This window comes from Nerophis lumbriciformis, linkage group LG14 (genome assembly GCF_033978685.3).
Source record: "Nerophis lumbriciformis linkage group LG14, RoL_Nlum_v2.1, whole genome shotgun sequence".
Taxonomy (NCBI): Eukaryota; Metazoa; Chordata; class Actinopteri; order Syngnathiformes; family Syngnathidae; genus Nerophis; species Nerophis lumbriciformis.
Window position 1 is genome coordinate 13,778,683 of NC_084561.2, and position 15,141 is coordinate 13,793,823.

General features: G+C 36.6%; 1 protein-coding gene across 1 annotated transcript in view; it reads right to left on the reverse strand.

The window, feature by feature from the left end:
* Positions 1–530: 530 nt before the first annotated feature.
* mfsd8l1 (major facilitator superfamily domain containing 8-like 1) overlaps positions 531–15,141 on the reverse strand; it is a 32,188-nt gene continuing 17,577 nt past the window's right edge. Inside the window, exons 5-12 of the mRNA XM_061976018.2 lie at positions 13,478–13,557; positions 12,670–13,015; positions 9,210–9,283; positions 8,843–9,056; positions 4,798–4,920; positions 2,758–2,888; positions 2,534–2,628; positions 531–1,210 (exon numbers count right to left, since the gene is read on the reverse strand). Coding sequence (XP_061832002.1) covers positions 2,563–2,628; positions 2,758–2,888; positions 4,798–4,920; positions 8,843–9,056; positions 9,210–9,283; positions 12,670–13,015; positions 13,478–13,557 — 1,034 coding nt within the window. The 3' untranslated portion in view covers positions 531–1,210; positions 2,534–2,562. The remainder of the gene's footprint in view (positions 1,211–2,533; positions 2,629–2,757; positions 2,889–4,797; positions 4,921–8,842; positions 9,057–9,209; positions 9,284–12,669; positions 13,016–13,477; positions 13,558–15,141) is intronic.

Sequence of the window (15,141 nt, forward strand, 5' to 3'; positions counted from 1 at the left end):
GTACATAATATTTATTATAAAATCAAAATGACTAACATTTAATTACAATACTCAAATAAATATTACATGATATGCATTTGTTTTTTTCATAAGGATATTTTTTCGGAACGGATTTCTTCAATAAAGAAAAATTAAATCAATGATGGCTTTAATTTGATGTACATTTATAGAATCAAATATATATTTTTGATGAAAAAAAAAATCCAAACTAGAATTACTTAAATCTTGTTCAAATGTTTTATTTACTAAAACCTCGTATTTTACTACTGTATTTAATGGAATTTCTAAATAACTGATAATCATTTTGAGTATAATATATCGACATATTTAATTAACTACTATGTTAGATTATTAAGGGTAAGCAGTGAACAAATATAAGAATGCAATTTTTTCATGCAAAGTAAAAACAAACTAAATATATTGTTACATTTTATATTGCAATATAATTTCATATGCATCATATTAATACAATTACTTAAATAGATGAGAAATGCAATTAAAAGAATGATGAGCTATAGTCTGCAATTCAGTGATGTTCGACATACATAGTTTAATAATATAGAACAATACATTTTCAATAAAAAGAACATTGAGAGCAAATAGTTAGCGAATCAAAATTAGTAAAAGCATTGGAATCAACTATCAATAGACACGGTGAATATTTGGGTAAAAAAAACAAGACAAACATCATTTCTGTACAGATTTTTTGGTTTTGTGGAAATTCTACCAGAAGAGTCACATTGGTAAATTGCTGCATATAATATTTAAAAACAACAACAGTTTCCCACAAAAATCTGACCTTACTTTGCTGGCATGGAAGACAAGTTCAACTGCTGTCTACTTTAGAAGTCCAAGTCTGCCCACTAGTGTTCAATATAAGTAATACATGTTAAAAAAAAATCTGACCCATTTTTTTGCTGTGCTTAGTTTAAAGCAAAGACACCCTTAATAATCTAAATATAATAACAACGTACATCAAATATAAATGAGGTTTTAACCTTTAATTCAAACTGTTAAATATTGTAAGTGCTGAGGCACACATTAAAAATGTGTTGTATTTTGTTGGTAACTAATGTGTGCATAAATTAACAAAAACAATGGAAATAATTACCATCCTACAATTGGACAAATATGTCAGTTGGATTCCATATTTCCATGGGAAATAAACATATTCACCAAACAGTCCTCCGATCTTCATTTGTGTGCAAAGCTTTGAAAACACATCACAGAAGCCTTTAGGAGCGATTAGATAAAAAGCATATTTACATTCTGCACTGCTTGCTAAACTCTAAGGGGGGGGGAAACTCACATTATTTAAATAAAAACACATTTTGCAATTGTGTTGACAAGTGCAATATATGGGGGGTCAAATGGAACCATATTTTATAAATAAATACATCTTTAAATAATTACTTATACGTGTCATTAACTATAATTGCACGTAAATGTGTCATTAAATTTGTCATTTTTTATGTTAAGGTATATCTAATTATTTATTTCACTATTTTATTAAAACATTTCAAGATTTAAATAAAGAAATCATTAATCATGAAAATATTTATCAAATTGTAAAATAATAAATTTAATCATTAAAGAAAATAAAAAAATAAAATAAAAATTACATAATTTTAAATTAAAATAATTAAATATCCTTTTACATTAAATAAATTGACACATTAAATACCATTTATTTATTTAATTCATATTATAAATTAACCTCATTATTTGAACATGTATTTAATTGTGACCGTCTATTGCAGGGGTGTCAAACTCATTTTAGATCGGGGGCCCACATGGAGAAAAATCTACTCCCAAGTGGGCCGGACTGGTAAAATCACGGCACGGTAACTTAAAAATAAAGACAACTTCAGATTGTTTTCTTTGTTTATAAATAGAACAAGCACATTCTAAAATTGTACAAATCATAATGTTTTGGGTTTTTTTTGTTTTGTTTTTTTGTTTTTTACAATTACCTGTTACGGTTAATAGCATTTATACTTCATTTGTCGTTATTTATATTTTCTGAATAAATTATGTGTTAATGTTCAACAGTCAACTCATTGGTGTTCATTTTCAATCTACCAAGATAAAAATGTTTTATCAAAATGAAATTACACTATGTTATTTATATAGTTAGATCATTTTCCTCGACTGATGTACTAACATCATGTGGTTTATTTTGTACATATGTAGCATCATCTAAAAGATACAAAGACTTGCTATTGCGACATCTAGTGGACACATTTAGAACAGCTGTTTCTTTCATTCAAAACATTTCAGGTTAATTTTTTTAATTAGCAAACTCATCCCGCGGGCCGGATAAAAACCTGTTTACGGGCCTGATCCGGCCCTGGGGCCGTACGTTTGACACCCCTGCTCTATAGCAGTACACATGAATCCAAAAGTGTCTGTTCTAAAGAGGTTAAAAAAAATCAATTAAACAAAATGTTTAACATTTAATTTAATGTTTTAATTTGTAACAAAAGAGGTAAAAAAAAAAAAATCTGTTTAATTACTTGTGTTTGCAACTGACCTTCACAATCGACTGAATTAACAGCTGACTCAGCTTTCTGCTTCCTCCTCTCGGGATGGTTCCACCAGCTGCTTGTAGGAGAAGGCCAGCATCATCTGGAGGGATAAACGACATCACATAATATTGAATTATTGGCTGAACCGTGTTTATTTCCCTCTCTGTGGGATCTTGAGAGGCGGATTCTAATGTCTTCTTTTACTTCCCTAACAATGTTTGTTGCTCACCGTTAGTAGTGCCAGCAGCGCCATCATCACCCCCATCATGATATACATGTTGTCAGTGAGGCCACCAGCCCACAGCGGGCCCAGAATGGTCGCAAGACCTCCGACTGAGCGACGCACGCCCTGACTGAAACCTGCAAGGCAACCACACATTGGCTTAACGCTAATTAGGGTATTTCTGTGCTTAAGGCGTGGGGAGCGCAAACACAACAAAACTGCAATATTATTATCATGTAAGGCGACCCTGACTTTTGATGTGAATAGTATAAGTAATCTTGGATTAAAGGCCTACTGAAATGCGATTTTCTTATTTAAACGGGGATAGCAGGTCCATTCTATGTGCCATACTTGATCATTTCGCGATATTGTCATATTTTTGCTGATTTGGGGTATGTTGTTCCTTAATAGGGAAAAACGCTAATGTCTCTTCTTTTCATGTTAGCATTTCCGCTAGGGAGCTGGCGCCAGTCAGTCTATGAATTTATCAAAGTGCAGTTATTGATCACGGTTTTTCGAAAATGTTCATTTAAAACGATAATACTAACCGACAGGAGTTTTAAGACGTTTATCATTAATAAATACCGTTTTTTGTTACATCTTTACTACAAAATAATATAAGAAAGTATGGTTTGTGCGGATATTGGAAGTGAAAATTTTGTATCGAGACATCACTCATTACAACAGTCATTGCAAATGTTCATCTGAAATCAAAGAAGCCTTTTGCGGATGTGGTCTGAACAAGACATATACTTTTGTGAGATAGTTTGGGAGGTCAAGGGTAATTGTAGGGGCAGGAGCGAGCTGGTGTACTGTACGCTGGCGCTTCGACACAGAAAAATAATCCAGGTTTCAAGATTTAAACTGACGAAAGGCAAACAAATGTGTGACTGGACAGCACACTGCAAATACTGAAATCTAAGTAAGATTAAATATCTCAAATAAGGGTGATATATGCTTATTTTCTGTCTAATAAGAAAATTCTTCTCACTAAGCAGATTTTATGTTAGTCTTTTACTTGTTTTAAGTGTTTTGGTCCTAAATTATTTTAGTAAGATATTACAGCTTGTTGCTGAGATTTTATGACCTATATTGAGTAAAACATGCTTGAAACTAGAATATCAACTGTTGCAAAGCTGTGTCATCAACACTCACAAGTATAAAACTACTTTCTTAAAGTAATAATTTCTTATTTCAAGCATGAAAAAAAAAAGAGTGACACAATTGTGTCTCATAATTAAAACAGTTGACAGCCAAATTGACTTTGCGGTTTTATTTTTAATGAAACAATAGAAAATATGTACTCATATAGTAGTACAGTTGGCACAGTACAGTAAACGGACAGTTAATATTTAAACATTTAATATGTGACATTTCAAACAATTTTGAACAGAAATAGTTCATGCACATTCAGATAAATTCCTCAAAATTACAATAAAACATTTTTTGGCTGGGGGTCGGGCTGTATATATGCGCACTAATTGACTGAAAGAGCACGCACTTGGTGCGATGATGTCATGTTATCGATGGAAAAATGCATTTTCAGACCATATGATTTGCCTGAGCGGCTAGTAGACCCCGAGAGTAACAAGCGGTTGCCTTGTTGCCTTCCATTAAGAACAATACATTTGTTTTTAGTGTAAGTTTGCTCGTTTCAAGAAATGTAATATCATTATGTCAAGATAATGGCACTAGCATTTACTTAATTTAAGAATATTTTTCAACATATTGAGCAAAAAGGTCTTTTTTTTTCTACCAACAAAAGTGCACTTGTTATTAGTGAGAATACTTATTTTAAGGTATTTTTGGGTTCATTGAGGTTAGCTAATTTTACTTGTTTTGGAAAGTCTTGACAAGCCAAATTTTCTTGTTCTATTGGCAGATAATTTTGCTTAGTTCAAATAAAATACCCCTAATTTTTGTATTTTATTTTCTTGTTTTTGAACACTGACTTTTTGCAGTGCAGTGTTGGGTCAAAATGTGTGCTGAATTTGCTTCTCTCATTTCACATGTAGAAAAAAATGTTAGTCTCTTTTTCTTACTCACCTTGCGTTTTCTCAGAAGTAATTTTGGAAAAGAGGGAAACCTGGGCAACCGCTACAAATGGCAGACCCAGGACTTGCAGGAATACGCCGATGATAAACTCCGTCAGCTGCCAGGAGAAACCACCTACACAAAGATACAATCCAGTAGACTTATATGAAAGAGACATTTTAAGGAGGAGTTCTACTATAGTAAGTGTGTATTTCAGATCAGGAAATGTCATTGTGGTTTGTGAAGCTCCTTGATGTACGTGTGATTAAAGGTTATATAAATAAACTATGTAGCTGCTCGGGATATATTAGAGTGCCAATGCTTTAAAAACAGCGGTTCTCAAACTTTTTCTACAAATTACCACTTCAGAAAACACTTGGCTCTCCGAGTACCACAATAATGATCAACATTAAAATACAGTAGCGTAATAAGCCTAAATATTCATTAAAAACAAGGCAGGTGTTTTACTTACCAGGTATATTTAATATTTTTGGCCACTGTAACATAACACACAATGCAACACCATCAACGGTGCTCCATATACAGTACATATTTACAGACTTCTTTGGCGTACCACGAGATGGAACCCACGTACTAGTTTGAGAATCATTGCTTTAGATCAGGGGTGCTCATTACGTCGATCGCGATCTACCGGTCGATCTCGGAGGGTGTGTCAGTCGATCACCAGCCAGGCATTACAAAAATAGTCCTAAAAATGAGCGATCATAAATCTTCACTATGACGTCACTTTCGTCACTTGATTGACATTCACGGCACCCGAGGGTCTTCTGAGATGACGCTGGCTGCTGCCAGCTCATTAAAATTACAGACTGGAAGGCGAGAAACACTTTATTTCAACAGACTCTGGCGCCGTACCTGTCGTCAAAACTCCAAAGACCGACTACACAGTTGCACAATAAAAGCTCTGCTTCATCCTGCCTGCGCTACCAAAACAAGAGTCTCAGAAAGCTGGCGTGCACAAGCTAGCAAGCTACGGAGTTTGCCGACAATGTATTTCTTGTAAAGTGCATACAAAGGAGTACGGAAGCTGGACAAATAAGATGCCAAAAACCAACCACTTTCATGGGTATTGGACAGAAAGGAGGACTTTTTTTCTCCTCCATTCGAAAATGCGGACCTTATCAGCACCACTGTCTGATTCCAATCAATGCAAGTCATCACAATCAGGTAATACACCAACTTATATTCTTGTCTTCATGAAAGAAAGGAATTTATATGTGTTAAACATGCTTGTATTATCTTTAAACACCTTTAACTTGTTAACAATATTAACTATATGTGTTAAACATGCTTGTATTATCTTTAACCACCTTTAAGTTGTTAACAATATTAACTATGTGTTAAACATGCTTGTTTTATCTTTAACCACCTTTAAGTTGTTAACAATATTAACAATTTGTGTTAAACATGCTTGTATTATTTTTAACCACCTTCAACTTGTTAACATTAACTATATGTGTTAAACATGCTTGCATTATCTTTAAACACCTTTAACTTGTTAACAATATTAACTATATGTATTAAACATACTTGTATTATCATTAAACACCTTTAATGTATTAACAAAATAACTATATATGTTAAACATGCTTGCATTATCATTAAACACCTTTAACTTGTTAACAAAAACATATATTTCATAAATAAGTAAATATAAATTATATATATGAATGAGGTAGATCCCCACGACTTGATCAATTGAAAAGTAGCTCGCCTGCAGAAAGTGTGAGCACCCCTGCTTTAGATAAATCATACAGGGTTTCCCCTACATGTAAACACACATTCAAAATAAGTTGTTTTTTTTAAATATATAAACACATTTTAGTAATATATTGTTTGAATGAATATACTGCAAATAGTCTATTATTTCAAAATGTCATAAAAATGTTCCTTTAAGATTCTGAAAAAAAACTGTGCATCTAAATCGACTAACACGCACCTAAGTGGAGTTGACCCTCGGCAAAAGGAGAAAAAGTTGGAGAAAAGGTATTTCAAGTAATTTCATGCATTTCTTGTTCAAGCCTGTGTAAACTACCCTAATTCTTTTGACATTACTACCGACAATGATGTCTAACTTTATGCTGCGTGCGTCTTTGAGCCTCCGTTTGACCCGTGCATGTTGTCCCCGTGCGTGTGTGGGTTTTCTCCGGGTACTAGTTACATCCCATATTCCAAAAATATTAATGCTTGGTTTATTGGAGACAGTACATTGTCCATAGATATGAATGTGACTCTGAATGATTGTTTGCCTATATATGGTATGTTTGTAAGCTAGGGGCATTAAAACTCAACTTTCATCCTGGAGAACTGTAGTGCGTTTTTTTAGTTTATTCCAAACTAATTCAACTCGATCACTACTACTTACGTATAAAATACTACACGGTCTAGTTCCATCCTATCTTGCCGATTGTATTGTACCATATGTCCCGGCAAGAAATCTGCGTTCAAAGAACTCCGGCTTATTAGTGATTCCCAGAGCCCAAAAAAAGTCTACGGGCTATAGAGCGTTTTCTATTCGGGCTCCAGTACTATGGAATGCCCTCCCGGTAACAGTTAGACATGCTACCTCAGTAGAAGCATTTAAGTCCCATCTTAAAACTCATTTGTATACTCTGAACTTTAAATAGACCCCTTTTTTAGACCAGTTGATCTGCCGTTTCTTTTCTTTTCTGCCCCTCTCCCTTGTGGAAGGGGGGGCACGGGTCCGGTGGCCATGGATGAAGTGCTGGCTGTCCAGAGTCGGGACCCGGGGTGGACCGCTCGCATGTGCATCGATTGGGGACATCTCTGCACTGCTGACCCGTCTCCGCTCAGGATGGTCTCCTGCTGGCCCCACTATGGACTGGACTCTCACTATTATGTTAGATCCACTATGGACTGGACTTTCACAATATTATGCCCTCTGGTCTCCCCTAGAGGGCGGTCCTCTCCAAGGTTTCTCATAGTCATTCACATTGACATCCCACTGGGTTGTGAGTTTTTCCTTGCCCTTATGTGGGATCTGAACCGAGGATGTCGTTGTGGCTTGTACAGCCCTTTGAGACACTTGTGATTTAGGGCTATATAAATAAACATTGATTGATTGACATTAGGGATTTCAGATAATGGCTTTTTGCCGATATCCGATATTCCGATAATGTCCAACTCTTTAATTACCGATACCGATATCAACCGATACTGATATATACAGTCGTGGAATTAACACATCATTATGCCTAATTTGGACAACCAGGTATGGCGAAGATAAGGTCCTTTTTTTAAATATTAATAAAATAAAATAAGATAAATAAATTAAAAACATTTTCTTGAATAAAAAAGAAAGTAAAACAATATAAAAACAGTTACACAGAAACTGGCAATTAATGAAAATGAGTAAAATTAACTGTTAAAGGTTAGTACTATTAGTGGACCAGCAGCACGCACAATCATGTGTGCTTACGGACTGTATCCCTTGCAGACTGTATTGATATATATTGAATATTAATAACAGAAAGAAACAACCCTTGTGTGAATGAGTGTAAATGGGGGAGGGAGGTATCTTGTGTTTTTTATGTTGATTTAATTAAAAAAAAATTTAAAAAAAAGATATCGATAATTTAAAAAACGATACCGATAATTTCCGATATTACATTTTAAAGCATTTATCAAAAAAAAAAAGAAAGAAAAAAAGAGATGTCCGATAATATCGGCCTGCCGATATCGGACATCTTTTTTTTTTCTTTTTTTTTTTTTAAATAAAAAAAAAAAATTAAAAATTATCGGACATCTCTAATTGATATGTATGTGCACTTCATGTGTATATATAATGTACTTTCCTTAGTGTGCTTAGATTTACAGTGACTTCATTGTGGAGAATACCAACAAAACACCTCAAGTTATTTTTTTCATCTCTCATTCAAAAGGACTCTTTACATATTTGGCAAACCTGCAACCCTAAAGTTTCTGGCACGGCTGCTCTACCCACTAGGCCATGCCGCCCCTAATTGAGATTTAGATTTTGGTGCATAAGCCACAATGGGCCACAATACAGACTTACCTAGCGGCTTAGCCAGGAAGATGAGGCACCAGACACAGGAAATGTTGCAAATACTGAGGCCGACAGCAAGAATCACTCGCTCAGCAAAACGCTGGCTTAGCCAGCGCACAAAGAGGAAGCCAGCGATGACCTCCACGCCGCAGAGACTGTACATGAGGCTGTTCTCCAACTCCCCGTAGTTGAAGAACTTCTGTGTCAGTGGAGTCACCATAGTCTGGAGAACAAGTGGTGCATTGCATTTTTATGATCACAGAATGCCTTACTGTCATTTTATTTCAGCCAAGCAGTGGCCTTAAAAATGACTGATGTGCAGATTGGGAGTTTTTCATTCTGTAGAAATAGATGAACTATCTGGTATTCATTGTACCTCCAGGGCTGTCTGATTAAAAAGGGTGATGAACTGAGCAGCCAGCAGCACAACCACCTCTTCTCTCAGGAACTCTGTGGTCAAAAATGGGAAATGAAAAAGATCAGACTATATGAAAGAAATACAAAATACATGTTTGTAGACAACAATGGGCCTCAACCCTATGTTATGTTTTGTATGAACCTTAAAAGAAACTTACTCAGCCTACAAAATATCAACATATTTGAAAACAAAGTGTCGTAATTTCTACACACTAAAATAAATCTTTGTAGTGTTCTTACTGTTATTTTCGTCCGCCTTCTCCTCCCACATGTTTAATCCAAGTCAAACAATTTCACTTTCAAAATGCTCGGCTCATTCATGGCTCATTTTTTTCCAGAAATTCCCCCATTTACAGGAATTTCACATTTTCCGGGACAATTATTCAAACTTCCACATTTCTCCACCGATTGAAACCATTTACCAGTGCACAGTCCACTCATCCTGGACATTCAAATTACGGTAGCACAAAGTTTTAAAAATGTATGTTTTGCTCACAATTCCCGTTTTTTAATACCACTGTTTAAACCTTTTTTCTTTTAACTACTTCTCCCATAATTTCCAACCATAGCCTCATTCAAAACATTCCACTTATTCAGGCAATCCCGTAACACTTATTCTCTATTGAAAAATGTTACTCCTCACACATTGTCCTTCATACCGACAGCCATCAGGCTGTATAATGCATATGTTCCTTTTTGACTGTACTTAAATGTATAATAGACTGTATTCATATTGTTCACATGTAGGGCTGCAACAACTAATCGATTAAAATCGATTATAAAAATAGTTGGCAATTAATTTAGTTATCGATTCGTTGGATCTATGCAATGCCATTTCTACTTTATTATTTAATTTTTTTTTATTTTTTTTTATAAACCTTTATTTATAAACTGCAACATTTACAAACAGCTGAGAAACAATAATCAAAATAAGTATGGTGCCAATATGCTGTTTTTTCCCAATAAAATACTGGAAAGGACAGAAATGTAGTTTGTCTCTTTTATCCGATTATTAATCGATTAATCGAAGTAATAATCGACAGATTAATCGATTATCAAATTAGTTGTTAGTTGCAGCCCTATTCACATGTGAATAATGCTGTATAATAGACTGTATTTATATTATTCACATGTAAAAATACCTAAATATTTATTGTCTATTGTGAGCGAACTGTGGTGCTGAATTTCCCCCAGGGATCAATAAAGTGCTTTCTATTCTATTCTATTTCTAAACCGTTTTAAACAGTTTCATTGTTAAAATGCTCTTTGATAATGTTACTCAATTGCTATAATGCCAACATTAGTGTGTTGCGAGCTAGTTTAGCTATCTTTGCCAAGTATATCTATCCGCAGCCACGCAGAACTACTCTAAGTTGCGCCCACTTAAAGATGTGCCCACAGGGGTGACGACAACAGAAGTGAAGCGTCTCTTAAACGGAAGTGAAGCTGGAGAGACTATATGTAACACGGAAAACAGAAAAAAAATACTGCTGAAAAAAAGTTAAGCCTACGGTTAGGGTTGGGGTTGAATATAATCAGCCGGAAAAGCAATACATTCAACAATCAAAGTACCGTATTTTTCGGAGTATAAGTCGCTCCGGAGTATAAGTCGCACCGGCCGAAAATGCATAATAAAGAAGGAAAAAAACATATATAAGTCGCACTGGAGTATAAGTCGCATTTTTGGGGGAAATTTATTTGATAAAACCCAACACCAAGAATAGACATTTGAAAGGCAATTTCAAATAAATAAAGAATAGTGAACAACAGGCTGAATAAGTGTACGTTATATGACGCATAAATAACCAACTGAGGACGTGCCTGGTATGTTAACGTAACATATTATGGTAAGAGTCATTCAAATAACTATAACATATAGAACATGCTATACGTTTACCAAACAATCTGTCACTCCTAATCGCTAAATCCCATGAAATCTTATACGTCTAGTCCAGGGGTCGGCAACCTTTACCACTCAAAGAGCCATTTTGACCAGTTTCACAAATTAAAGAAAACAATGGGAGCCACAAAACTCTTTTGAAATTTAAAATGAAATAACACTGCATACAAAGTTTTTTTTTGCTTTGTGCTATGTATAAACCAGGGGTCTCAGACACGCGGCCCGCACCTTAATATGTAAATTCAATGTTAGTGCGGCCCGCGACTTTTATATGAATGGCGCTTGTCAGCGTCATACTTGCCAACCCTCCTAATTTTTCCGGGAAACTCACGTATTTCAGGGCAACTAATCTCTCGGACGTCTACTGTTTTTCATCCTAACAACAATAATAAGGGTGTGCCGTGATGTCACTGCCTTTAACGCCCTCTACAAACTGTACAAACAGCGTGCCGGCACAGCCACACGTTGTATGCAGCTTCTGCTTGCACACGTAAGTGTCAGCAAGGCATACTTGGTCAACAACCACACAGGTTACACTGACGGTGGCCGTATAAAACAACTTTAACACTCTTACTAATACTGTATGCGCCACACTGTGAACCCACACCAAACAAGAATGACAAACACATTTCGGGAGAACATCCGCAACGTAACACAACATAAACACAACAGAACAAATACCCAGAATCTCATGCAGCCCTAACTCTTCCGGGCTACAATATACACCCCCGCTACCACCAAACCCCGCCCACCTCAACCGACGCACGGAGGGGGGGTAGTTGATTTGTGGGGGAGCAGAGGGGGGGGGGGGGGGTGTTTGGTGGTAGCGGGGGTATATAATGTAGCCCGGAAGAGTTAGGGCTGCATGGGATTCTGGGTATTTGTTCTGTTGTGTTTATGTTGTGTTTGTCATTCTTGTTTGGTGTGGGTTCACAGTGTGGTGCATATTAGTAAGAGTGTTAAAGTTGTTTTATACGGCCACCTTCAGTGTGACCTGTGTGGCCTTGCTGTCACTTACGTGTGCAAGCAAAAGCTGCATACAACACGTGGCTGGGCTGGCACGCTGTTTATACAGGTTGTAGATGGTGTTAAATGCTGTGCCATCACGGTATGCCCGTATTATTGATGTTAGGGTGAAAACCTGAGAATATTTGCTCCGGTGATTTCTGGGAGAGGCGCTGAAATCTGGAAGTCTCCCGGGAAAATCGGGAGGGCTGGCAATCATGCAGGTGAGCCACATCAGAGTGGTCAAAGAGCCGCATGCGGCTCCGGAGCCGCGGGTTGCAGACCCCTGGTCAAGTCTCTTACGTGAATGAGCTAAATAATATTATTTGCTATTTTACGGTAATTAATTTCACATAAGTCGCTCCTGAGTATAAGTCGCATCCCCGGCCAAACTATGAAAAAAACTGCAACTTATAGTCCGAAAAATACAGTAGCTACTTCTAATCGGTGAACAGTCTCCTGTTATTCCCTACTCAAAGTGCTTGGAAACTTAAAACCAGAAAAAACCACGTACCGCGAGAGAGGCTGAAATTCTTGGAGGGACTCAAGGATTCCTGTGAATCTGCTGGCTCGGGAGATGAGGAAATATGATTCAGGGTTGGATCGGAAGTCACAGTAGTGCCATCCCTGTGCGAGTCTTCGGCGACCACTGAGCCGTAGGATCCCAACAGCTCCTGGGAGCGCATTAGCGGCTTTCCTTCTTCATCACCCTCGCCCTCATCTCCCTCAATCTCTTGTTCATTCTCAAGGACGCTGTGCTCGGCTTTAAACGTGTCTTTCCCCCTTTCCAGAGGTGGAAGATCCCAGTACATGAAGATCACAGCCAGTTGAAGAAGAATCCACAGAAAACACATGAATAGCTGGAGTGGACAACAGGACAATATAAAGACACAGTACATCGAACATTTTGTAAAATGTCAATCTTTAGCAATTTTTGACACAATCTCTGTGTTGAATTTCACGAGACTGTGCAGGTGTGCCTTATGTAGTGGCCCATAAGTGTATGGCTGTATCTCAAATTGAATACTTGTAAACTGTGTACTGGGTTCCTGAGGGCACACATTTAGAGCATGAGACGTTCCAGGGACATATGGACCTGCAGATGGGTTACTTGAATAATGTTTTTAATCAGATGAGTAATGATGATTTCAATTTTGTTAACCCCAGTTCTAATCACTTATAATTTTAATGAGGATAATTCATTTATGGTCATTCACAAAAATGGTCCTCAAGTCATGACTTATCAGATAGGTATCAGAAACTTAAACAGCAATCATGACTATTAAGGCACATGTGGAAATGGATTTTATTCTATTCCTTACCCCTGGAGCAGTGAAGGTATTGACCACAAAAGGACCCAATTGGAAATCACACAGTCGCAGGAAGATGTTAAATGCTGGACCTACATCAAAAGGTACATTTAAAATGTGTTAAGTCATCACTACACAGTAACCGATCAATACAAATTATCAAATACATTTTATTCAATCTATAAAAGCATTATAACAATTTTCATTATTGAAACATTTGTGAGGTAATGGGCGTAATAAAGGGGAAATGCAATTTTTTGGGGTATTTTGCCTATCATTCACAATCCCAATGTAAGACTAGAACACATACTTTTCTTTTTTTATGCATTGTAATTCGTAAAATACAGCCAGTATGAAATGGCTAACAATGCAGCTAATGGGAGTACACTAGAGATGTCCGATAATGGCTTTTTTGGCGGTATTCAGACATTGTCCAACTCTTAATTACCGATTCTGATATCAACCGATACCGATATATACAGTCGTGGAACTAACACATTATTATGCCTAATTTTGTTGTGATGCCCCGCTGGATGCATTAAACAATGCAACAAGGTTTTCCAAAATAAATCAACTCAAGTTATGGAAAAAAATGCCAACATGGCACGGCCATATTTATTATTGAAGTCACAAAGTGCATTATTTTTTCTTTAACATACCTCAAAACAGCAGCTTGGAATTTGGGACATGCTCTCCCTCAGAGAGCATGAGGAGGTTGAGGTGGGTGGGGGGGTATCGAGGGGTGTATATTGTAGCGTCCCGGAAGAGTTAGTGCTGCAAGGGGTTCTGGGTATTTGTTCTGTTGTGTTTATGTTGTGTTACGGTGCAGATGTTCTCCCGAAATGTGTTAGTCATTCTTGTTTGGTGTGGGTTCACAGTGTGGCGCATATTTGTAACAGTGTTAAAAGTTGTTTATACGGCCACCCTCGGTGTGACCTGTATGGCTGTTGACCAAGTATGCCTTGCATTCACTTGTGTGTGTGAAAGCCATACATATTATGTGACTGGGCCGGCATGTATATTCAATTATAACAGAGGAGGCTTTTGGATGTTTTTTAGAGCACTTTATAGGTGAAATACAGCAAATCCCATTAGCTCCATTGTTAGCTGACTTTTGCTAGCATTTAGAATTTGTTAAAATGCTAAAAAAGAAAACCATGTGTATACTTGTCTTACATACCGATTGTGAATTAAAGGCAACATTTTTTTTTTTTTTTTTAACGTTTTCTTCTTAGCACCCCAAAAATTGCCAGGATTGGTCATTTACTGTTATTTTTAACAATAAGTAGACTAAACATATAGTGCTAACTCAATTGAAAAAATGCCCCATCGTAAAAGTGTTTTGAGATAAGAGCTATGTTTTGCTTTAATTGGCAAGCAAACATTAGAGATGCAAGCACCCTTGTCATTAGTTGTCGTAGCGAATGCTACATGATCCCTGTAAGATCCAACCAAAACAACCGATCTTACTCGCTCCCATTAGTTTATAGCTAGAGATCAACATAATTATGTTTTCCAACCACGGGAAGGACGATCGAGAGCGTGGAGGACAGTGCTGAGAAAAAGAAGCGAATGATATTACCGTAAATGAACTAAAAACAATGATAATCAAAAACATCACTGAGCGTGTCGCCAAGTTGGCAAAGCAATTCGAGCATAGTTTGCACCATACTCAA